General features: G+C 38.7%; 1 protein-coding gene across 1 annotated transcript; it reads left to right on the forward strand.

Annotated features, from left to right (window-relative positions):
- Nucleotides 1-24,091: 24,091 nt before the first annotated feature.
- On the forward strand, nt 24,092-26,279 carry LOC149083288 (queuine tRNA-ribosyltransferase accessory subunit 2). The gene has a single exon (XM_089236532.1). The coding sequence runs from the start codon at nt 24,323-24,325 to the stop codon at nt 25,532-25,534; it is 1,212 nt and encodes a 403-aa protein (XP_089092658.1). The 5' UTR covers nt 24,092-24,322; the 3' UTR covers nt 25,535-26,279.
- The last annotated feature ends 637 nt before the right edge of the window (nt 26,280-26,916 follow it).

Raw genomic sequence — 26,916 nt, forward strand, 5'->3', positions numbered from 1 at the left:
GCTCCTGTCCGGTTGGATCTTTAAATTAGCGGGGAGGAATGTGGTGTCCTTATAAGAAATGACTAAAAGAACTAAACTGATAAGAACATACAACGCCACCTAGTGTTGTGTAAGGGGAACTAGTGAGTTCCACCTCGGACATCAAGTAGACAAGATGTCTAAATGTTCTGCTCTTTCCACTTTATAAATTCTTACTATCTATATGTATGTAATCTATCTAAGTCTAACGTAATAATAAATACTCATCAAAATAAATACCCATGTGTTATCCACTCGGCTAACAAAGTGTTAAAGAAAACACAACAATAAGTATATGCAAAACATTAGCATATATAATGCCTTTCAGCTGTTTATATTAAAATATTGTAGAAATACTTCCAGTCCAAGTAGAACAACAAAAACTCGAGCACAGACAATTTTAGATTTCAAATTCAATTCGAAACTTTTTTTTTTCAAATTTTCGTACACATACCACTTTAAAAGCAAAGTAATAGGTACAAAATGAAGAGGGAAAAAAAACAGTCCAAGTGATTATTTTCCTAGATACTATAGGCCAGAGAGATGACTTATCGCGGCTCGTAAAATTTTTTTTTTATTTTTAATATATTTTTTCTCAATACTACATCTACATAGCGGAAGGTTCGGATGGGCGGCATATATTTCAATCATACGTATTCAAGAATATGAGAGTGGAAAGGAAGAAGGGTGGCGAAATTTATACAGCCTACAGGCAGCAAAACCATAAATACACAATGGCGGAGGACGCGCGAGCACTTCCAGTACTTTGAGGCACGGGGGCGGCAAAATGCTCTTTACCCCGGGTGTCGAAAATCCTAGCTACGTCCCTGTCAGAAGGTGCTGGAGCACCTCAGGATTGATTCAGAAATCAAAATTCCTCATGTAAAGCTTAAGACGAGTGCCCACGGGCCTCAAACACTTTCGAAATGTCCCGGATCTATCATAATGACGAACGAAAAAAAAAGGCAAAATAAACAGTTAAAAGAGAATTATGAAAATTCCATTTTATTGCAGCTTCATATTATTTTAATTAATCATATTCCCATAGACATTAATGTGATGCATCAAATTTTTAAAATAAATTGAAGCACTGCACTAAAAACTTATGACGAGTCGAGAGTGAAAAGTGATCGTCCCCTTTTTCAAAAATGAATTAAAAATATAACAACCCCTTATATAAGGATAAGATTTTATTTTTCCCCTTTATTAGATCATGTAGATTACCTGAAGACGCATTAAATGGTCATGGTGTTTAAATTTATTTAGTTATTAATATTTTAAAAGAATTCGATCCGGCAAAACCCATGTTAAGTTTACGGAAAAGAGCGGGTTGTTTCTACTTACTCGTCAGCCCATAGGGTTGCCACAACGGCTTCAATTTTCGTTCCTGATGTCACCTCCTTTTATTCTTTCCTCCATGGATATAACACATTAGACTCATTTTAAAAAAATTCGTTTGCCCTTTCCCATCAGTTACGCACTGCACTATTCACTTTTTTTTTCAATTAAACAATGATTTCATAGATCTTCACACACACATTGTAGAGAGTCATCTTAATTTTTTTTCTCTTAGAAAAAAAAACCCAATCATTCTGTATAGATATTTCTATAAGTATGAGACTTTTTTGAAAAAAAATAGTGTTCCTAAAATTCAACCTTTGCAGAAATATCTTGAAAACACTTCTGATTTTTGAACAGATAAATGAGAAAAAAAAAGCCTTGTATCTTTTTTACTTCTAAATATTATTTGATAGCAATAAAAGAGACCATGATAATGTCAAATTGGAAAAGTTTATTTACATTTTTCGAAAAATTTTGACTTTATTTTACATGAATATAAAATCCTTTCATTGATGTAGGAAAAACAAATCTGTCCACACATGAAATAAATTCAAAAATACACATTTGATAAATGATTTTAATAATTTGATTTCAATGATTTTAATAATTTGATTTCAATGATTTTAATAATTTGATTTCAATGATTTTAATAATTTGATTTCAATGATTTTAATAATTTGATTTCAATGATTTTAATAATTTGATTTCAATGATTTTAATAATTTGATTTCAATGATTTTAATAATTTGATTTCAATGATTTTAATAATTTGATTTCAATGATTTTAATAATTTGATTTCAATGATTTTAATAATTTGATTTCAATGATTTTAATAATTTGATTTCAATGATTTTAATAATTTGATTTCAATGATTTTCAGTACTTTCAGATATATTGATTTCAAAAATACGCAAATTTGATTTTAATGTAAGTTGGTGGTTTTGAGTAAACAGTACAGTTAAAAATATATTTTTTGTTATCATCTGTGGCGTGTACCAAGTAACATACTATGGAACCCCAATAACTTGAAACCGAAAGACTATCGAAAAATAATTATGTTGATGTAAGTTAGATGTTAGCGAATTTTATTTCATTTTCCTTTAAACAATTTTTAATTTTTTTTTATGTATGTATATTGTTGAACACACACACACAATTCTAGATATCATTCACAGATTCATAAAAACAAATGTTCTTATCTGCAATTTCCTACGAAAAGTTTTCGTATTGGGAATAATCTCAAATTTTAGGTGGAAGGGGCATATATTTTGATTGTTGGAAGATGTTATTTGTGAATGAGCATATTGCAATGGACCAAAAAACAGATGAATTTCCTCCGCTCATTTAAAACACATCAATTTAGCTTTCTCGTGTCGTCTCTCACACTCAAAAATTTCAAAAATCATTCACACCTGTGGCTTTCATTTTAAACAGGTTGAGTTTTCAGGTTCCAAATAACGGGAATAATGACGTATATTAATCAACAAATAGCAGAAACAATGAAAAATACAATTTTCCTCACACGAGAGTTATATCACAAAATTTGTGAACTGATCAACGCAAGGACGATTTCTGAGCAAGAGTTATGTTAATGCAGTTTAAATCATAGTCGACTTAAGTGGGATATGGTACTCATGTGTCAAGCTGCAATGTTTTCCCCAATGAATCGAGTATTGTGGCAACCATATAAATAATAAAAGGCGAGTTATCGAGGTTGTACTGTATTATAATTTAACACTTCAAAATACTCATTTTGAGATACAAAAAAAAAGTTAATGAAGAAATTTGGAGGTTGATGTCTCCTTTCCAAATCACAGTAATGTTGCATGAAGACATGTTCGCATTTAGCGATTATGCTTTTATCATTTTTATGTGTTATAGCAGGCTGTTTCGAGTTATACCTGCACCATATTTAAAAAAAAACCCCTTTGTGGAAAGTATGAACAAGTAATAATTATTTGCCTGATAAGCATAATTGAAAAAGAAACCAACGATGATAAAGGCAAAGTTATGATTCAAGCAAAAGCGGGGGGGGGGGGGGGGGGGGTCATGACTTTTCTTACTCTGAAACAGAGTTCCTCACTTTGTTATTCTTTTTTAACTCAACCAATAATTGTTGTTTGTCCAATAATCTCAAATATCAAGGAAGTTCATTATTCTTTTTCTTTCTGGCTTGTTTTGAAGTGTGGAACGGTGAAACACAAGAGTCCCAGTGTACAAAAACATATGGAAGAACCATCTGCATTGACCATAAGTAAAAAAATTTGTGACCTGTCTCGATGGATATCAAGGGCGTAGCGGGGGGGGGGGAACTTCGGGGTCTGGTCCCCCCCCCCCGAAATGTAAGAAAATGACTGAAAAAAGGGAAAAAGATCCATTGTTCTGTCACTCTGGTCCCTCCCCCCGAACGAAATTTCTGGCTACGCCCCTGATTGATATGAAAGATCCTGGCCACTCCCTGGCAACCTAGCAATCACGAACATACTCCTGCCCTGTAATAATTGTTGTAATTATACGTGCAAAGTTACAAGGGAACCTAATTCTTAAGTCTGCTTCTAAAGGATCTTGGAAGTCTTCATAGTGTGACTACACAACTATCTCTGGCAGATTGGCAGAAGTCGAGCAAACTGTCAGAGTATAACACTTGATCTTTGAAAGGCATCACCGATGGTCGAAGTGATTCAACAGTGGTACATCATAGACACAGTTTCTCGAGACCTTACTGTATCTGTAGATTTGCCAATCAGGAAGCTTGTTGAATTCGTTGATGGAGGACAGATGTCGTTGAATCCCGACCGTGTTTGGTACTGAGCAGATATGAAATCAGGAACGCTTCCTCAGGATTCATAAATAGCTAGTTGAGAATCTGGCTTGAAATGTGGTTTACATACCTGTAAGATGAGAGAAAAGAGCCCTTATAAAAATTTATGGCGTTAAATCAGTTTATTTTGAAAATAATATAATTTTATTATGATTACAAATTTTTTTCTCTCTCTACTATCACAAGATTTCATATTTGTAGGTACATCTTGAAACAATAAGTTTTCTAAAAATATTTTTGAAAATATTTAAGCATAAATAATTAAAACTGTTTCATAATATTCACAATGTTGAAAGTATATGACAAATTTTCATAATGATTAAGTTCTTTAAAAAAAATTGAAAATTAAGAAAGGAAAAAAAATTCCCAAGGTGAACAATTCTCCTTTATTAATGCATGCCTAATTTTCATTGAGTTCATTGCCAGTAAGAAATTGAACTAATGTTAACTCTTTAAAATTATGTAAAGATAAAATAAGAAAATTTTTTCAAATGGACAAAAAATTGAGTAATATGTGAAACATGTAATCTAAACACAAATGCTGTACATCATGTGTTCAATTTTGAACAATGATCAGTTTTTAATTATTGGAGTTATAATAAAACAACAACAGAGAAAAAGTTAAATAAACTTTCATTTGTATCGAAGTTTGTCGTTACGGAAAAAAATATATTATATACTATATTGATATATATTTACTATATTGATATATATTTACTATATTGATATATATTTACTATATTGATATATATTTACTATATTGATATATATTTACTATATTGATATATATTATATCTAGGCTGACCATATTTCCTCGAGAGGAATACGGGAAATTGAGATTCTAAATACGGGAAAATACGGGACATTGCCAATTATCGCCAAAAATGACGCCAAAACCGAACAAAGTTGCCAAATGTTGTTGAAATTACGGAAAAATCCCAATGCCGGGAAATGAAGCATTACTGCAAATTGCAGTGGATTAAAATGAATTCCACGAAAAAAATACGTTCACGAAGACAAATGTGGGAGATTAATATTCTTATTTATAGTTGTAATTATCATAATATAATTTGGGTTGAAAAATAGTTTCAATCTTTGACTTCAATAAAGAATAAAAATTCAAGTGGGCTTCGTGTAAAATACGGGAAAAACCGGGACATTTTTTCCAAAAAGTCGGGACGGCCAAAAAAACAGAAAATACCGGGACTGTCCCGGGAAATACGGGACATATGGTCACCCTAATTATATCAAAAAAATCAGCGATTTCGCACTTTCGACATGGAATAGCCTTCAACATTATCATAAAACTAGTGGACTAATGCTCTTATAACCAGAAAAATTAAAGAAAATTTCATTAAATAATACAAGAACGTTCTTACCTTACTATTGCTGCTAATTTTGAAAACCTTTCGATGGCATGCTATTTCTCGGCATCTGAGCACGGCGACTTTTGGTTCATTCCTTCAATTTAATTTATAATTCGGCCCGACTATCGTGAATGGCATCAGAAATATATAAAAATACAAATTCGAAAAAACTGAGAGTTAAAATAAAATTATAAAAACACGTGCGAAGCAGAGATGAAGAACAAACAAACACATTCAATCGTGCTTCGCTGAGTAGGGTCATGGAGGAACAAAGCCGCTTGAAAGATTAATGCAGCTTTGTGGAGGAACAATAGCACTACTCCGGGGCTAACGAGAAAGAGTTCTTACTCTCTTCTTTCTTTCTTCTTAAAACTTCTCTTTCTCGTTAGCCCCGGCACTACTCTTGCTGACGTCACAGCATTCCTGATCACGTGTGCAGAGGCAATACCTTCTAAAGCAGAGAAGGTGCTTGTTCTTGCTCTAGAAGGTGTTGGCAGAGGCCGGTTATCTAGGTGGTCGTGTTCTGGGGCGGTGAATACCAATTTTGAGGTGAAACGTGGTTTAGAACCTGGATCGCGTTCTGAACCTGGACGGTGAATACGGCCGTAAGTGTCTCTCCTGACACACCTTGAATGATAACAGGCGTTATATGTGTGCACTTATGAGTCAATCGATTGTTTCGACACCAAACATGTGAAATCAGAGTGAGTGAAGCACCTGAATCAACGAGACATGGGAGTTTGATTGATTATTATATAAGTTATTGTGTTTATTAGTTAAGTATTGTCACGTAGGATTTTGAGTAGTTTCATTAGATGAAACGGCGAAAGCTACGGTTCCGAGAAGCAAAAAATTAACTGTAGGCAAAACTACACACAAACAACATGAATTGTTTACGTTTAAGGCAATGCTTTTCCCCGAATACTCCCACACACAGATGTGCGGGTGCGTGATCTAAATTACAGACATTCCAAGCAAGGGGGAAAATTAGGGACCATTCCTATACGACACGTGCTTGTTTTGGTACATGTTGTGAAAGTAGACGGTATTTTGAAAATTTCTGGAGGTGCCATTTCTGGACGGCCCCAGGGCCGTCTTTTAAGAGCATCTTGGGCCCCCGAGCCATGTATTTTTTTCCCGAGGCCCTACTTGACAAATTCACTTGGTTACTCCTGAAATTTTTTACCAGATCTAATTTTCGTGACGCCCCATCTTCTTTTGAAATTCCCCCGGGGGAGGGTGTGCCCATGTGTTTACCACAGACCCGTTTCATTCAGTGGCGTCATAGCCGGAGGTGCTCAAGCACCCACGGTAATTTGTGGCATGGATCCGAGCACCCCTAGAATTGATTCAGAAATTAAAATTCCAATATAAAACTAAAGACGAACACCCACAGTATCGAAACAATTCCGACGCCCTGATTTTATTATAATTTCAAAATAATATCAATATAAATAAAGAAATCGTATTTACCTGTGAGCTGAAATTTGTCAAAATTTCATATCCTTTCAACTGATAATTTATTACACATAATATATATATACTCTGGATTGATTTTCAATTTACTCGAATGACGAAAATATGAAGGAATGCTAGAGGCGGTTTCTTGGTTTCTTCAACTAAAGTTGGCAGTGACTAGCATGCCAGTCGCCAAGTGATTGAGTCGGACCGTCGCGTTCGATATTTCGTCGCCAATACGCCAATTTTCTCGTGTGAGGGCGTCTATTGAAATATGCGCGCTGGTTTTCTGGAAACATTAAAGGTAAAAGAAGAGTGAAATGGGCTGACTATAATGGAAGATCACTTCGAACAGTGGAAAATGAACAGCCCAAAACAGCGTTCACGAACATCCAGAAAAAACTTCTGGCAATAGCAACCCCTTTCGATACGAGAGACTGTGAGACAGCATCATACGCAAGAGAAGGGGTACAAGTCCACACACTACTGCTATTCCCGAGAAACTTGGAAGACAAAGACGAACTTCCACTGGTCCTTAGGGTAAATAAGGACAAACTGGAGCTAACCGGAAAAATACTGCGAATCAGAGAGACACAGAGAGGGTATGCAGTGGATTTGAGTGAAGAAGAAGATGCCAAGAAACTACCAGGCAAAATACTTTACATAAAAGAACTGAACGACGTGATGACAATCAGACCGCCGAGACCCAGAAGAGAGCTTCTAATGGTTAAAAACTTTAATAGCGAAGATGACATCCAAGAGCTGTTGGATAACACGGCAAGGGAACTGGAACAACGTAAAGAGGAGGTGGAGTATAAATTCCAGTTGAGGGCACGAGCAAGAAATCAAAGTCACATAATTCTGGAGGTGAATGTCAACAAAAGACTAACAAAAATGTTGGACGAGGGAATCATGTGGCTGAGAAGAAAGACAGTAGGAATGAAGAGGTTCGTGCCCTCCCCGAGATGTTTTAGATGTCAGTCGATGAGGCATCACGCTAGGGACTGCACCAGCTGAGATCCCAGATGTGCACGATGTGCAGAACGGCATGAGACCTCAAGATGTCAAAGCAACAAACAGAGGTGCATCAATTGCTTGCTGAGCAACCAAGAAAAAGGTAGCAGGTTCGAAACTGGTCACAGTGCTTCAGCGATAAGTTGCCCAGTTTTCAAAAGAGAAACTTCTGGCAGATGGCAAAGAACGGACATCAGAAGAGAGAGACGGTGGAGAACAACTATTAGCAGTGATAAGGGCAGAGGAGAGATACATCGACAAGGAAAGAACTGGAACAAAAGTGCGGGATATGCAACCTCGGGATATAGAGACCAAAATAAACGAGGATGGAGACAGCTTCCCTTCATCAGGAAAGAAGAAAAGGGTAACATAGACGACGGTTACCAAGTAATCTCACGAATAGTCACCAACAACACCGAAAGGGGTGGAGCGACAAATATAAGGGTAACAATACCAGGCAGGAGTCGACCGGAAAATGAAAAGCCGATAAGAACAGTGGTATTCAGGAGGAGTCGTTAAACAGAAAAGATCACAAGCAAGGCGCATTTGAAGATTTAAAACAAGAAAAACAACAAAAATGAATAACAACGGTACCCATATGGGTCCACAGAATCCGGTAGCAGTACATGGGCATTCTTCTGCAACAACTGCTAAATCAGATAGAGACCAAGGAGGTATAAAAATCCTTCAATTCAATTATAATCGATGCATAGAAACGACATTCCAGCTCATAAAATACATAGAAGAGCATAAGATAGATATTGCCCTTCTGCAGGAACCATGGCCGCATAACGACATTCTGAAGGGAATACCGAGCAAATGGGCTAGATGGACCTCCCGCAATTGCAAAGCGGCCATCGTTATTCCAAATGGACAGATATAAGGCACCACATTCTCAGTCTTTGAGAACAGGGTGACAATCAAAATCAGCCTTTACTCCAACGAGTACATTTTTAGACGTAACGGCGTATTCCTCCCCATATGCCAGACTCAAACATACAACAATCGAACTACAGGCGATCATCAAAAGTGCGGGAAGAGCACCTAGCATCATTGGAGCAGACCTCAATGGGGCACACACATTGCTAGGCTACAAACAGACAAGACCCAGAGGTGTAAAGCTGCTGGATTTCATAAGATCTATGAATCTGTGGATCTTAAACAATGGGGAGTCCACATATCACCATGATGGAAAAGAGGGGAGTCCAGATGTCACATTAGCCAACGAGTTTGCTCCACTGGATCGGATAAACTGGCTGGTCAATCGATCATGAGGAGGAACTCAGTGTACACAAGTGTCTGATCATCCAGATCTACGACAAACCTAGATCAGATCCAACTGCCAAATACTCTAATTCACGTAGGAGAATTGACAACTTTCTCCAATACATCAAACCCGACATAACACGGCTAGTTGAAATGCTCCAACAGGCCAGGAACGAGGATGAGCTAGAGCAAGCCGTAGATCAGACTTTTGCCAAACTCAAACAGGCAGCTGACATAAAGCTCAAGACAATAAGGCAACCTGAAAAAACAGTAACTCCGTGGTGAAATCAAGAACTAGATATCATGCGAAAAAAGTTCAAAGCCAAGAAAAAAAGATACAAAAAGGCCCAAGGAGAAGCAAAGATAGCAGCTTGCCAGGCGTATAGAGAATACCGAAAAGTGTACTACAAAGATCTAAAAAAGGCCAAGAGGGACAGCTGGCGGAAATTCTGCACAGAAGCGACTGATCCCTTCGGGACGACTTATAAGGCAACGGTGAGAAGAACGAGGCACCCACAGTTGATTATGCCAGTGGGAAAAAACCTTCCGATATTGAAGGCTGCGGAAGAACAGCCAAAACAACTATTCCCGGAGGATGATACAGATCTGCATCAACACCCAGGTCAGATAGTTTGTGCCACAACATCAGGCGAAGAGATAATAAAAGAGCCGACAATTTCGAAGGCGGAAATAACAAGAATCATAAAAGGGTTAAGTGACAAGAAGGCCCCGGGACATGATGGCATAAATAATCAGCTCTTGAAAGCCATCAACAAAGAATTTCCCCAACTGCTTAGAACTTTGTTCAACAAATGCCTGGAGCTGGGCATATTTCCATCTCACTTCAAATTGGGGAAAATATTTCTTATACTCAAAAAGGGCAAGGATCCTGACGACATCACCTCAGAGCTATCCATCTTCTGCCTACCATTGGAAAGGTCTTGGAAAAGATTGTAATTCAGAGAGTAACCTACCACACAGAGGCAAAACGAGGGTGGAACGAAAATCAATTTGGATTTCGACAGGGACGTTCCACAGAACAAGCCCTCCCGGCTATTAAGGAGGTGATCGTCAAACAAAGGGCGAAAAAACAGGATATCGCGCTCATTTTCTTGGATATCAAGGGAGCGTTTGATGCACTGAGACACAACATCATCAGGGAAAGACTCGAAGAAATGCCTATACCAGAACAGCTTGCCAAAATAGTGCGTCATACTCTTCAGGGAAGAAGAGTGGCACTTCAGACTACAGCGGGACTAGCGACACATAGGTTATCTAAAGGATGTCCTCAGGGATCTTGTTCTGGTCCAACGATCTGGAACGATGTAATTGATCACCTTCTGAAGATGAGATGCGGGAAGATGAAATCGTGAAAGTCCAGGCGTTCGCTGATGATATTGCCATCTTGGTCAGCAGCCCCACGGAAGGGAGAACGGAGACGCTCGCGTCAGAAGTGCTCGAACAGATCCACAACTGGATGACGGAACATGGGCTTCAGGTGGCGTCAGAGAAGTCAAAATATCTGTGGATATCGTCCAAGACCCCACCAGGGCTCCATATTGACGGGTCTCCCATCGAACGTACTGACCTTCTCAAATACGTAGGAGTATACATAGATCCGAAACTCAAGTTCCAGGAACACGTGAGGCTACAAGCTGATAAAGTCAATAAAGTTCTCCCACAGTTGTTAGGCTGCGCAGGCTCAAGATGGGGCATCACCAGTGCCATGCGTCCTACCTTATATGTATCAGTGATACAGAGGATGCTGGCCTACGGTGCGCGACCCAACCCGCAAGGGTAAAAGGCTTATATCCCTGGAGGGACAGAGCCTGGGCCGTGACTGGTTTGTCGGCCTACGGTGCCCCAGTCTGGGGATCCAAGCTCACCAAGGCAGTAAAGAAAAAACTAGACTCGGTTCAGAGAGGCTTTCTCCTCTGTATCACCAAGGCGTACTGTACGGCACCAACAAACGCTCCACAGGTGATAACAGGACTAGCCCCCCTCGGGCTTTGGATGGAGTCTGAAGCAAAGATGGCACTGCTGACGAGACTCAATCAGCCTATCACAGTCAACAACGAACGCATAGAGCATTCGCAAATTGAACAGAAAGAGAATGGATGGTCCTTACACCCAGCCGTAGAGGTAAAAGACGGGCAGATCAGCTTACATCATGACAAACAGCTAACGCCGACAGTAATTTTCACGGACGGCTCAAAGACAAAAGATGGAACTGCAGCAGCCTACGTCCTTACGGAGGGCAACAAAATAATCAGCAAGTGGGCACATAAGCTCAACGCAGAGGCTTCCGTGTTCCGGGCAGAGATGCTGGCTCTTCTAGAGGCAACAAGGAAGGCAGAGGAATTAAACCCTCCAGTCAAAATATACACCGACTCGCTTTCTTCGCTGCATGCAGTCACAAATCCGTTGTCCAAAACGTACGCTTCAAGAGCAGTCAGGAACATTCTCATTAATAACCCCAGTATCGCCCTTTCCTGGGTTAAAGCCCACGAGAGCAACTGGGGTAATGAGGAAGCTGATGCTCTTGCGAAAGCAACGACAGAAAGATCAGAAGTCGATCGAAACATTCCATTTCCAAGGTCTTGGGTGAAAGCAAAGATTAAACAACATCTTCTAAGGCAAGTGCAGTGGGACAGCGACGATAAAACAGAGAGAAAGATCCATCAGGTACTTCCGAGGGTGAGGCTCCAGGATCAGGGTTGGTCAAGGGCAATGATCTTGTTCTTCACAGAACATGGGCCATTCCCTGCATACCTCAAGCGATTTCACCTTCGGGGTACAGAAGCCTGCAGATGTGGAATGGTGGGAACACCATTGCACTATGCCACTGAATGCCCACTGACCAAGAAACTCCACTTTGGGAAGCCTTCACAAGAAAACTTGGCCATTTGGAGAGCCACCAACACCAAACATGGCCCCCGCTCTGCTCTGTCCCTTGCGGGATATAAGCAGTTAAAGCAGTTAAACTCAAGCCGCGGGATTCACCCCCACCGGGGATCCACGGAACTCCACTGTTGTCTCTTCTGGCTGGAAGTCCGATAGATTTCAATGGAAATTCTTACGAAACATCATTGTTCAAATGTTATTGTAAAAATGATGACAACGGGCAACACAACGGACTTCATTGTTCATGTTTATGACCTTTTTTTTTTATATTAAATTATTTAGGGTTCATAGTCCGAGTCGGAGCAGGAGTCTTGCATCTCATTCCGGTTTTGTGCACCATTCGGTCTAGGAACGATGATATGGTCTTCATTGTTTTCTATGTAGTTAATTAATTTATTGATCTTTCGATGGAATTCTTGGTTCCCAAGAAGATGCAATTTCCACTGATTGTACATTGACAGGTGGAGAAGAGACGTGATAAGCTTTTGTAAGAGGACATGACGTGGCGTAGTGTAATACTGTGCCTTCCTCACCAGACCTACATTTGTCGGAACAGATGCTGTATGGTCCGCCACGACTTTGACGACTTTTTCCCTCGCGATAAGTCGCCAAGACCGTCATAATGGGTCTCTGGGTTGCCGTGTGTTCTAGAATTTTCGTTCTTCCAGAATTTTCTATTCCAGATGGCGCGCGCTTCGCAAAACGGGTTTTTTCTTTTGTTAACCGCGTCTTTCAAAACTTCGATGCAGTCGTTGTACCATTTTCTGCGCGTCTCTTGTTTTGTGCGTTCGTTTTTTGTTTCTCTCGTCGTTTCCGTTGGATTATTCTTCTGGTCAGGTTGTACCGTTCCCTTTATATATTTTTTTCATTCATTATTTCATTCATTTGGCATGCCTTCTGTATTTAGCGTAGTTAAGAAATATCAGGGTATAATTTCTAAAGACCTCGATCTAACATTTTCTAATGGTAGGGCGACCTTGGGGAAAGAGGGAGCGGGCAACATCGTGTTTTATTTATCCTACCTGTGCCGAAATAAGTCCCTTTTCCTAGAATTCCTTAGAGAATCACGGCTCATTAGGTCGGAAATGCTGTGCAGTAAATGCAACTGTGCTATGAGGGTTGTCCCGAAAAAAAAACTTTCTGATGGTTTCATTTAGGAATGCACAGTTAGGAGTTGTAGATCCCAGAAGTCTGTTAGGTACGGGTCGTGGTTCTGCTGCAGCAAGTTGAATCTCCATGAGATTTGGCTGCTCACCTATTCCATTGTGCGAGGTGAAAGCTCCAGTAGGATAGCAGAGGAGTTCCTTTTCTCATCTCACACCTTGGCCGACTGGCGTCAATTCGTTCACGAAATGATTCTAGATCATATTGAGCTCAAGTCGGAAAAAATGGGCGGCACAGGGAAGATTGTAGAAATAGATGAATCTAAGTTTGGGAAGAGGAAGTATAATAGAGGTCACAGGGTGGAGGGGCAGTGGGTTTTTGGTGGCATAGAGAGGGGCTCAGGGAAGATGTTTCTTGTAGCCGTTCACGATAGGTCCGCGGCTACTCTCGTAAGTGTCATCGAGACATGGATAGAAAAGGGAACAACTATTTATTCAGATTGTTGGAAAGCCTATCATCATCTAGGGGAAATAGGTTACAACCACCTCAAAGTTAACCATAGCGTAGAGTTTGTTGACTCCATCACTGGTTGTCACACAAACACAATTGAGAGTGCCTGGCGACACGTCAAGGCGTCGCTGCCGGAATATAATAGGCAGCGAGATTTTAGATTTTATTTGGCTTTTTTTTTGTTCCGGCTGTCATGCGAAGACAAAAACATTGATGTTTTCAATGGCTTTCTGGAAATAATTAGGGACATAAAATGGGAAGATTATAAAATATCTGGGGTTCCGATATCCGTTTAGACGACTATAGGCTTTCCTGCGATGTTTGGTTAGTTTTGAGAGTATTTATTTAGCCCGGAAATGAGAGTATTTATTTTTACAGTATTTATTTAACCCAGAAACGAGAGTATTTATTTAACCCAGAAATGAGAGTATTTACTTAACCAAGAAATGAGAGTATTTATTTAACCCAGAAATGAGAGTATTTATTTTTACAGTTGTTATTTATTATTTTTATTTGTTATTTATACTGTTATTGTTGATTTTTTTCATGCTGCGATTTTTTTTTCGGCGTCCGTAGTGTCCGGACGGTCTTGGCGACTTTTAGTCGGGCTGTCGGACATGTTTGGCGCCGAAAAAAAGTCGCCAAAAGACGCCAAGTGGTGGACCATACAACATCTGTTCCCATTTGTCCGTTCTTCGATGGAATCTAGCTAAATAAGAAGGAAATGGACCGTGTTCTGAGAAGAAGAGAAACATTTCTCTGGTCCATCTCCTTAATTTGGCCTTGACTGTAGGAATGAGAGCGAAGATTTTACGTCCTGTTTTTCTCTCATTAGACCATCTGTATTGCCATTTGTCCATCATTTCGTTCTTCAGGATTCCCGTAGCCCAACATTTGGGAAGAAATAAAGAAAAGTCTGAAGATTCTCTTTCTGTTGTAGATTTTGCCATGATGTCAGCCTCCTCATTTCCCCGAGTACCAGTGTGAGCCATCCATGCCAAACTAATATTCGGGCTGGCACACAAGGAGGATCTGACCTGTCTTGCGACCAGATGTCTTGAGAGGGGATCCTTGACCGCGTGTAAGGATGAGAGAGAGTCTGAAAATATAGTAGTTTTTCCACTCCAGTAGTTTTCTCCATTGCTTTTCTACATGCCATGCAAATGGCAAAAAGTTCCGATTAGAAAACTGTATTGTTATTGTGAAGTTTACACGACCATCGGAACAAAATGTCATTTGCCTCGTAGATTACAAATGCAGCGGCCACACCACTTTCCGTCTTGGAGCCATCAGTGTAGATTGAAATTTCATCATCAACTGAGGTTATTCTGTCTTCTGATGAAATTGTGGAAATTTGTACGTCAGTTGGAGAAATTGCTGGATGTTCTGTCCAACCCGTTACATTACTCTGGAGTTGAAGATGTCCTACAAATGTACCGTTTTGAAGTTGGATGTTTGTCTTATTCCTACACAGAAGACCTTTTTTGGCCTCGAACTCAACAAATAGCCTCAGTGGAGGGAGCCCCGTCACTACCTGGAGCGCATTTGTAGGAGATGTTGAGTACGCCTTCAAACTATACAGGAGACAACCTCTTTGGATGGAATCAATCCGGCGACCCTGCTCTTCAGTGAGGTGTGCTCCCCAAATGACTGCTCCATACACGATGATTCTTTGAGCAACCGCGAGGTACAGAGTTCTTCTCATTTTCTTATTAATGCCCCAGTTCTTGCCTGCCTAGCACCAAAGTTTTGATAGAAGAGCATTAATTTTGTTTGATATTTCTGCTATGTGGCCGACCAGTTGAGTTGATCGTCAAAAATAACTCCAAGAATTTTAACCTGGGATTTTTTCTTTATGAATTGATCTCCAATCTTAATTGATGGAGGTCGTTTTGACGAGATCCAGAGGAAGGATGTTTTTTCCGCTGCTATTTTTAGATCCCTTTGTTGAAGCCAGGTGTTGATGGAATTTAAGGTGATTGTCGCTGTAGTGCCCGTTCTTTCCACGGCTGATCCTGAAACAATCACGATAAAATCATCAGCGTATGCCAGTTTTGCTGCAAAAGATCATTGATAAAAATGTTCCAAAGTAAAGGTCCAGAACATGACCCCTGAGGACAACCTTTAGTGATTGTATGGAGAACTGGACCCTCAGGTGTATCAATTTGCACTGTGCGATCACTCAGAATACTGGTCATCATGTCAGCTAGGTTTGTAGGAATTGGAAGATTATGAAGTTGAGATGTGATGATATTATGATTAATATTATCAAACGCCCCTTGGATATCCAATGTTATGATGGCGTTTGGATTTTGGGCATAGTATTTCGTTTTTAATAGCCATCATCGCCTGCTCAGTGGATCTTCCGTGTCTGAAACAAATTGATAAGGGCTGAGTACATTAGATTTGTCTAAATAGTATGAGATGCGTTGACATATAACTTTTTCCAAAAGTTTGCCAATTGTCGACAAAAGGTGGATCGGTCGATATGACGAAGCATATGAAGGATCTCTGTCCTTTTTAAGGAAGAAGAGGACATGACTCTTCTTGAAATGCCGTGGGAAGTATGAGAGCTGGATGCATTTATTGAAGAGAAGAGTGAAGATCGTCGGAAAACGTTTCAACAGAGCCTGAAGGACAACGTTATTAACTGCGTCGATTCCTGGTGCCTTCTTTTTGTTAAGAAATGAAGCTATCCTCCACACCTCTCCGAATGAAATTTCATTCGTATCCGGATAGAAGACGTTCTGGTGAAAATTTTGTCGTGTAGAGTCAGATGAAGAGTCCTGATGATTTTCTGAGTCATTCGGGAAGAAATGTTGAAGTTGAAGTTTTGCCTGTTCCCGTATGGAAAGATTTTGATCCAGTGATACAAAAATTTGTGGAGAAAAAGATGAATGTTTCACCGTGGCCTTATAAAAAGTCCCAAAGGGATCTGTGGCCAAGGTGCAGAATTTTTCCCAGGAGTTTTTCTTATATTTCCGAATGAGCTTTAAGTAAATTGCTCTGTTTCGATGGAAAATTATTCTTAGGACCTCTCTGTTATCATCATTTGCTCTAAGAAACTTCTTTTTGCTAGCTCTTGTTTTCCTTCGGGCTACTTCGAGTTCCTTACACCACCAATTGTCGAAATAATTCTTCCTGGCTCTGGAAACTCGGAGAAATTTATTTCCCTTGGATGTGATGGTATCGAAAAGACGGTTAGTAGCCAGATCGAGATGGTGTCTATCCTGAGCCTCCTGAATATCCAGTTCGTGAGCTCCAAAATTTTCTTGAAGAGCATCGAGAAATCTTAGGATACGACGACGAGAATTTGAGAATTTTGTAGTGAAGTTCAGAGTTGGGGATTCGTGGATTGAGATTTCTATGAAAAAATGCGGGCTGTGTGTCACAGCTTTTCTAACATGCCAATGAATGTTATCCAAGGGTGGGAGGCTGTTTGAGAGGGACACATCCGGTGCTCCGGTAGCTCCATAATGCTCATATGTGGTTGATTTGTCGTTGTGAAAAATCAGGTGATTTGCTCGGGTGAAATCTAACGAAGTCCAGCCTCGTGCATTAATATCCTTGTATCCCTTGTATTCCCAGCTCTGGTGGTGGGCGTTTAAGTCTGCAGAGATGAAAATCGGGGATGATTTAGCCTTATTGCAGATAAAATTAAGTTCAAGTATTGTATCTTCCAGTTTTTGGGATGGAGAGGAATACGCTGATACGAATGTAACCTCTTCTTTGTGTGAGCTGACTTTGATGGCTACACAGTTGTCCAAGATTGCAAAGACTCCTCCAATGATGTTTTTATGACATGAATGTCGCTCTCCACTTGTTAATACAAGATATGCAGAAGACTGGATGTTGTGAAGATATTTATTATTTGAGATGTTAATTTTTTAAGGAAGGAAAAAACTCATCTCTGCCTCTACCGGGAGTCGAACCCGGGTCCCTCGATTGCCGGACGAGTGCTCTGACCACTAAGCTACAGAGGAGATAGAGATTTTCCTTCACTAGAGCGTATATATGCCGAACGGAACCGTGCAATGGACGGTGAAACCGATCAGCTAATAGCTCATGGACGACGAGCCACCAGAGGGCTATATATATGACATGAATGTCGCTCTCCACTTGTTAATACAAGATATGCAGAAGACTGGATGTTGTCGGCAATCGATGGACCCGGGTTCGACTCCCGGTAGAGGCAGAGATGAGTTTTTTCCTTCCTTAAAAAAATTAACATCTCAAATAATAAATATCTTCACAACATCCAGTCTTCTGCATATCTTGTATTAACAAGTGGAGAGCGACATTCATGTCATATATATAGCCCTCTGGTGGCTCGTCGTCCATGAGCTATTAGCTGATCGGTTTCACCGTCCATTGCACGGTTCCGTTCGGCATATATACGCTCTAGTGAAGGAAAATCTCTATCTCCTCTGTAGCTTAGTGGTCAGAGCACTCGTCCGGCAATCGAGGGACCCGGGTTCGACTCCCGGTAGAGGCAGAGATGAGTTTTTTCCTTCCTTAAAAAAATTAACATCTCAAATAATAAATATCTTCACAACATCCAGTCTTCTGCATATCTTGAATGATGTTTTTGTTCGTCAGCACAATAGCAGCTTTATTATTTCTTGATATCCAATTCTGCCAATGTGCTGGAATTTCACGTAATTTGTTGTTTCCAACCAACGGCTCTTGTAGGAGCAAAATATCCCAAGAGTTTTTTGCAGCCTGGAGGGAGAGAAGTGCCATTGCATTTCTGAATTTATTTGCGTTAAATTGAAGTACTTTAAAAACACTGGCCATAAGAAAATTTGAATTGGACTTTCTTTATTAAGCGTGTATATATTAAATTTCAATTTGAAATTATTCGCCACTTCGTCTTGAATGGCTTGCAGTGCTATTTGAGTAAAACAAAGTATGGATATGCCATTCTTGTGAAGTTTAGTGTTGACAACTTTGTCATCGAAAAACGCGTACCACAATTGTTCCAAAAGATCTTCTTGGATTTTTTTATTGTTGAAATACTCTGGTTGAGTGAAGTACGTTTGCAGCCAGAGGTCACAAGGCCTATATTTCCATTGGTTCGATACAAAACTTTGATCTAATTTCAGTCGTTGTTTCTTAAAAACTGTATGTTGATTTCTTTCCATGTTAAACTCTCTTGGCGTACGCGATTTCCACTGACTTCCAGAATTAAAGACTCTAAGTTGGGTCGGTCGATGAAATTTATTCTGGAAGTTGGTCTTGATACTAAATGAATAGTTTCCCTGTTGATGTTGAGACTGGTTGTACCTTGAAAGCGGTTTTCTCGTTGCTTGTCGGAATTGTTGTCGAGTTCTTTTTCTGGCGGACTTTGATGCTACCACAGTCCAAGTTTTATTGAAGAGATCCTCTTCGTCTCGTTCCCGTCGTCGGTAATTGTTAACCACTGCATTTGCCAAATTACCTGGACAATAGTTGGCCATATCAAACATCTTTTTCTGTATGGCTGAAAGAACAGGATTTGTACGTTGAGTTTGCACTGTTTCGTCTGTACGAGGTTGACGATTTACCTTAGGCTGTAAGATAGTCTCTTCCCCCTTTTCTCTATTAGTTGAAACCTCATTAGTTACAATATTGTCTTTCTTCTTCTTAAGTCTCTGAGGAAGAGGTTGTGTGGATATAGCCTGTCGGTTTATCTCCTCACGTTCAGCATCTGAAATTTGAATGTCTTGCATTGCGTTTTTTGACTTGTGTGGGATGTACTCCATCGTCACCTTGGGTGAGATTTCCCTCATCTCACACACAACATCATTGTCGAGGCTGTGTGGAAAAAATTTTGTCTCTTTTGTTTTATCTTTTTCAGTACACAAGCTTGGTGTAGAGTCTTTTTCTTTGTCTCTCGTTTGGTTATGTTGATTGTGAACCAGAAAAGTGTTGTTTTGTTGGATGTTTTGTTGAGCTTCACAACAACTTGGCACATCATTCGTCGTCTGTGTGCCCTGATCCTGATATTGAAGATCCTCGTTGTGTGTTCCAATGGCCCAAATGTTAATTATCTCGAGGGTTTTCTCGGCTCTTTTCCGTTGGAGAGTAGGGATTCCAAATTTAAAATTTTTCCCCTCTCCAGTGGAGTATCTAATAATTTGTGTAAGTTCCTTGAATAAGTCCTGTATATTCAACATGCCTTTTAGGAACATCTGTGGTGGAAGGACATCCAAATGTTCAGCGTTGTCAAATTCTTTGGAAGTTGATGCCCGTGGTTTCTGTTCGTTTTTAGCTAAATGTTTACTCTGTTTCTCCAGATTACGCTTTTTTCGGATACTTTTGTTTGTGGTTGTAGAATTTACCTCAGAATCCGAGGATGAGTAGATCGTAAATTCCAATGATGGAGATGAATCTTCCTTAAAATCCTTAGCATCCATAAGATTCATGTGTGTTTTCTTGTGTTCAATCAAAGTGTCGTTTAAGACCCTTGGTTTAATACTGGAACGAAGACGATATTTCAACCGTTGTTGCATGCCTTTCAAGTCCTTGGTGATTTCTTTAACCATCGTCTTACTTGGAGTCGGTTGTTCCATATTAATAGAGTCCAAAAGTTCAACGATGCCAAAAAGTCAAGATCTATTAGTCTAGAGAATTCTCCGTGGGTACAGTAGAAATAGATCACAAGTATAAACCTGAATATCAAGTTTCAGGGTAATCGGACAGTAAGTATCCAAAATATCACCTGCCTTATATTCTCTAATTAGCTGAATTAATCAGCGAATTATATCTCTGATACCGTTGAGGCAGAAAAGTTTTTATGGCAAGAGACGGTATGTATCTTGATATTGTACAAAGTAGCAAGTTTTATCCCCCAAAACAGAGAATTAAAAAGTTATGAGGGAAATTAAGAAAAACCAATTAACAAAATTCTTCAAAAAAAGAATAGGAAAAATTTCAGAATAGCAATCGAAAGACAATGACAATATGAACACAAAAAAATTTTCATCAAAAAATATTCAAAAGTAAACGAGAAAAACGCAAATTAAGTATTGTATGTAAGCAAGTTAATTATGCAAATATTAGCACAACCAATTATTGAAGACAGGTTGTGTTTGGTATCAAACTGCTCAGTGATTCACGTGCTATCTATTCGTACCAACAAAATATCTCAGGCCAAATTAGGGAGTGAATCAATTCTCAGAGCTAATTAATAGGTAATACAAAAAATTCCAAAATGGGTTCGAAAAAAAAAAATAATATGCATACAATATATCAAAATATGAACTGGGAAATGAAATAGAACGGCCACAATACAAGTTTTTCTCTTTTCTACTCATTGTGGCAGTAAGGAAAAAAAAAACCACACAAAATGCTATATAGAGACATAGCAAATATATATATATAGCTGACTGGGGAGAAGAGAAAAACAAAACACACACACACACACAAATGCAAAAAAGGGAACAGAAGAGATGTTCACTATTTACGACAAGAATTTGACTGCTGAGAAGTATGTAAAAGGGTGGCAAAAATGTAGCGCAATATTTATGAGTCTATATTCTGACAGTTGGAAAAGACGTTCACAATTTATGAGGCTTCGCAACTGACAGGAGGGAGCGGTTGACCGGAAATCATCTGGAAATGAAATTGGCACAACTTCCAAAATGGCCAACACAAATCAATATTGCAATTAGTGAATATTCTGAGTAATTATGGGAGGCCCCCAAAATTGATAAAATAAATAAATAAATAAATAAATATATATATATATATAGATGAAAAATATGAATAAAATGACACAAAAAATGTGATTGTAGCAAAAATGGAACCAAAGAAAAACGTTAATTAATACACATAAATGACCAATCAATTAAGGCAAATACTGATGAACCAGTTGGTGTTCAAAAAAAAACAAAAAAAACACAAAGATACAAAAATTCAGCCGTGACGAATTGCAAATAATACCGTCAAATTAATTAGAAATCTAATCTTGGCCAATGAAAAAGCCAATTTAATTATTACTCCACGTTTCTCGTAAAATTGAGCGGGCCCCAAAAATTCACTTAGCAAAAATGTGGCTATATCTACTAATCACAAGAATTTCAAAATTACAATGCCTGGCTGCATTAAATGACAATATGTATCCAAAATTAAATACAAAAATTGTAGAACAAATCAGTGCAAGAACTTGGCGGTAAGTTAATATATTGCAAACCAAAAACTTTCCACAGCAATAGTTTGGTTATTAGAAAGTATCCTTCGATACAAATATGTGATAAAAAAAAATACCCAAAAATCAGTGATGCTACCTTAATGAGATGTCCAATTAGTATTATACTTTCAGTAACTCACAGAATATCAAAGACCCTCAGAATAAAATATGCAGAATATGAAGTATGATTGAGATACATAGAGAAACCAACAGTCAGCAAAATGACACATAGAAATTACGGAATTCTACTAATATTAGTAATAGTTGGTAAGTGAATACGAATGGTTCTATTTTTTCCGGTTAAGTAGACGTATTCGCATGCGCCAGTGGGCGTGACCTGCCGCGATGGAGGGGTCTTTTTGCTCTCTCACGGAGGGGTTTATTTTGATCTCAAGCGTGAACCTGTTCATGCTCCGTCGTCTCCTGAAGTTTCGCTAGAATTCCGCGGAAATATTGGATGGTGAGTTGGCCAGAGGACACAAGCTTCAAGTTGGTTGAAAAATATCTTCGCCATGAATGTTTATTGAGCTATTGAAATGAAAATTACCTTAACAAACAAGCTAGAAATTATTCAATGTTGGAAAAAGCTATGGAATATTCTGTCAACGTGATGTCAGGAGTTGAAAAAAATTGAAGATTCATAAATATATATCAGGTGGGAGGATTCATAAATTAAAAACTGGAAGGGGGCTTTCGAATATTTCTCTCGTCCAGAACGAATTTGCTGCCATCTGTTGTAAAAATACATGATCAAATATTCAACATAAAGATGTCATCTCTATAGATTAAATTAAAAAATAATGATTTCGAAAATTTGGAAATAATTTTTGTTTAATGAATTTTTATTTAATTTTTAAACCTTAGAATTTCCTACGAATGGCAAGAATCTTCTCCCATATTTTCGGCTTACATAATTTATAATTTATCTCCTCTTCAACTTCGATTAAAATATCATATAATCGATATTTACAACTTAGAGGAGAAATAGAGAAGTCTTATATTTCTTCTCGATGACTTACATAAGTTTATAATTTGTGTATTCTTTTTTCCCCTGTGGCGTCATCTCCCGCCCCCTTACGGGCACCTCCTGATGCGTGGGTGGCAGAGGCGAAAAAAGGGGACAAGCGAACTGTTTCCCTTGCGTGACCTACTTCTTGCTCAGTGTGTTGCTCTCGCGCAAATGATATAGTTTCCCCTTTTTTATTGAATAAATTTATTTAAGTGAATAAATTTATATTCTTTAAAAAAAATGTCATATAATGTGGCTCTGATCACAGTATTCTGACCTGAATAGACCTCACAGTATTCAGCTACCTGATCATCTTCATCCATCGTTACGAAAGCTATGAGCTTTAAAAAAAACACCTCTCTGAATGGCAGATAAATAAAAAATTATTGCTATTATACTCCCGCGCGTTGCGTCTGTCTCTCTCCGTGGATTTGAGTAGACTAAAGCGCGCATGCGCTAACTGCGCTCACCTCCGTAAAAATTATCCAATGAGCATCTACTTACCACTAAATCGTGTGGACACCTTCAAGAAGAATCGGTAAGTTAAAATTAAGTTGCCCACTAAAGCGCTTGCCTCGTGTAAACGGGCCTTTACGGAGAGTCTACTGTACTTGACTGCATATTTCCACTGATAGATGGCAGCATAATTTTCAGAATGTGTGGGAAAAAATTTGATCAAAACTTCTGATTAATTTTTTTTTTTTGCAAAAGTTTTCGCAAAATTTCCCTTTTGATTCAAAAGAGAAATTTTCAAGGGAAATTTTGCTTGACGAGGTTACCATCACGGCGTTACACTGTTCTGTGGAAAGTCAAAGCCGCTTGAAAGTTTCTTTTAATGTAGCTTGGATACAGTGATGGTAACTCGTGGGAAATTTCCCATATTCGTGGGAAAAATTGGCTAAAATTTGCCCAAATGGGAAATTTCTTAGCATTTGTGGGAAATTATGAAAGTTCATTGAACAAAAGAATTTTTGCAAAAAATAAAAAATTAATGCAGTGCAATACATTTCTATTGTAAAATACTTGATTACGTATTTTCCCCGCTAGATGGCAGCACATTTTTCCGAATGTGTGGGGGAAAAATTTAGTCAAAAGGGAAATTATTGAGAGAAATTTCGCTGGAAGAGGCTGCTTGGATAGCTAGATGGAAACTGACTTGGGGAACTGAATCGCATTCTAGGGAATAGCCATTACAAAATAGAACCCTGACTAAGACCCAAAGCTGCGTTCTTTCTCTTTCTTCTGTTTTGCATCCGCTTGTATCTAATCTCGATTCTACAACTACAAACTGTTTGCTTGAACTGTTTATGCTTGAAAGAACTGAAGGGAAAAAAAGATGAAGTTTTTGGAAAAATTGACGAATGGCGGAGGTCGCGTTGGATGTTTGACAGAGATTGCACAAGTATGGCGCTCCACTGCATCGTACATGGAGACACCGACGTGCTTGCAGTACACGAGTGCCGGTTGCGTCCCACACTTGACGCATGACAATATTGCTACCATCAACGAGTCTAAGTTGATTTTGCTACCATTACCAACAGTCGTGGATTTCCAGGGATCCGTCGAACAGACCAACAGCCGAAGCCTGTCACGCTTCATAGGTTTATCTGAATCGTTACACCTCACTCACATTTCGATGCAAGATCCTGCCGTGGTTACGCCATGCGGTTATAATACTAGGCAGGGTGTGGCAGTTTGGACTCACTGTGGCAAGCGTTCGTTATCACCGGAAGACTTCATGAAAGTTCAAAATTCTTTCCAGCCATTCTCATATCAAGCTCTCTGTGACAGTGACACACCACAGAATTGTCAAAGGAAAAGGCTCATTAAATCTATATCAAATTCTTTGTCATACTTAGATGAGTGTCTCAAGATTCATTCCAATCTACCAAGATTGAGATGTACATCGGTTTTTGGCACTATTCAAGGTGCATATGACTTGGACTTGAGGAGAAAATCTGCTAAAGAAACTGCTAAAAGAAGAGTTGATGGATTTGTTATTGATGGCTTCCATTTAAATGGATCAATCATTGACGATTTGCAGTTTCTTAAAATCAAGCCAATTTTAAATGAGGTAATTCGGTGCTTACCAGCAGATAAACTCAGGATTATGAATGGCCCTTTAAGTCCATCTTCTATCATCGAAGGTGTTGCATGTGGTGTGGATGTATTTGACTCATCTTATGCACATATTCTTTCAGGAATGGGAAAAGCATTGGTGGTTTCATTACATGACACAGAATTGGTAAATTTTGATAGAAACTGTAGTGCGTCTATTGAAATTGATCTGAAAGATTCTTTTTATGCAGATTCATTTCAACCAATTTCAAAGTATTGCCCATGTTACACTTGCTTGAAGTTTTCATGTGCCTACATTCATCATTTGATTACAGCTTCTGAACTTTTAGGACGGGTATTACTGATGTTGCATAACTTGTATCAAATGTCGCAGTTGTTTTCATACATAAAGAAAAGTATAATGGATGGAAACTTTCATCATTTGAAAGAAACAGTCTGTGTTGAACTTCAAAATGATATAATACAGTGACATAAATTAATTTACGGCTCGTGCAACTGATTGGGATTAGGTGTCTAGATCCGCAAGGAGTGATGTCAGCAATTCTGATAACTTGATTATATTATGTTGATGCTTGTAGCTACTCTATTTAATTTAATAGTTCTTATAGAAATGAAATAAACTGGCTAAAGCAAATAAGGTTTGAAAGGTAAAATACAGTATTTTGCTGTGCACAATTCAGATTTTATGTTGCAAAAAAGTGATTTTTTTACCTAAGATGTTGGATTACAGAGATAAACAGGGCTTTAAAAATACCAGGTGATCATGGTGACTAAGAAATTGACATTAGTGTGCTCACATAAAATTTTCTATGTTATCCCCAAAGCCCAGAAGTTTAGGCACTGAAAATGGTCGCAATAGGCAGTCAAAAAGGCACTAAAAATGCCTAAAATAGGCATTTATAATTTTTAGAAAGAAGAAAAAATTATTAAAAACAAAGGTATTTTTTAAGGGTCCAAAAACTAGCTGAAAAATCGGTTGCAGTTAATCCATCTATTCTTTTAATTATTGTTTATATCCAAGTTAAATTGATTTGAAACCCAAACTGGAATGTCAGTAGACCCTCATAATTAGGTCTATTCCTGAGCCACCATTACCAGATGTGGAGCTGGTTAGAGAAAATTATCTGTGGGGCTCTTTTTTCGAGTTGCAAATAATTCTTGTTTATTTGTTGTATTATTTGGAATAATCGTATTCATTTCTATAGTTGAGACATGACTAATCTTGTTCTATTTTTATGAAAAAACTTTTTTTTAAATATTACCACGTATGTGGGACTCCCTCAAGTGCAAGGCCCTGTGTGGTCACATATCAAACGCCCCTAAGGGACACTGGACAATTTAATTAAATACTAAATATGTATGTTTAATAAGTAGCCATAGTTGTTTGCAGTGCATTTATGGTACAAAAAATCAAAACATGGGCCCAGCGTCCTGTCTGCTCCTACTCCGCCCTGTGTGAGTCATGACATCTTAGGAGAGTCATCTATACATATACAATGCAGTCCAGTGTCTGAGCGAAACACATGTGAAGCGTGTGTACAGAAACAAAAATGTCTAGTTTTCCTCTGCTTTTCTAACACGAACTGCGTTCATCTGAAACAAAATTCACAACGCAGGGATGGTATTGGTGCGCCATTAGCAATTTCCTGCTACATACTGCGCCATAACATTGATTTTCTGAGAAAATTTGCCACTTCTGTGCCAGTCAAGATTCTCCAAAATTTCCCTCTTCAAACTTTTGCTTTCGATGACATCGTACAAATCCTGCTGTGACGTCAACCTCGGTGTTGCTACTGTTATAGCCATTAGCTACTGTAACTTATAGAAAACCTTTGTGTATGTTCCGGCTTT

The sequence above is a fragment of the Pholcus phalangioides genome, unplaced genomic scaffold, assembly GCF_987345545.1.
Source record: "Pholcus phalangioides strain wild (caught in Gottingen) unplaced genomic scaffold, Ppha-v1.0 ptg000009l_1, whole genome shotgun sequence".
NCBI lineage: Eukaryota > Metazoa > Arthropoda > Arachnida > Araneae > Pholcidae > Pholcus > Pholcus phalangioides.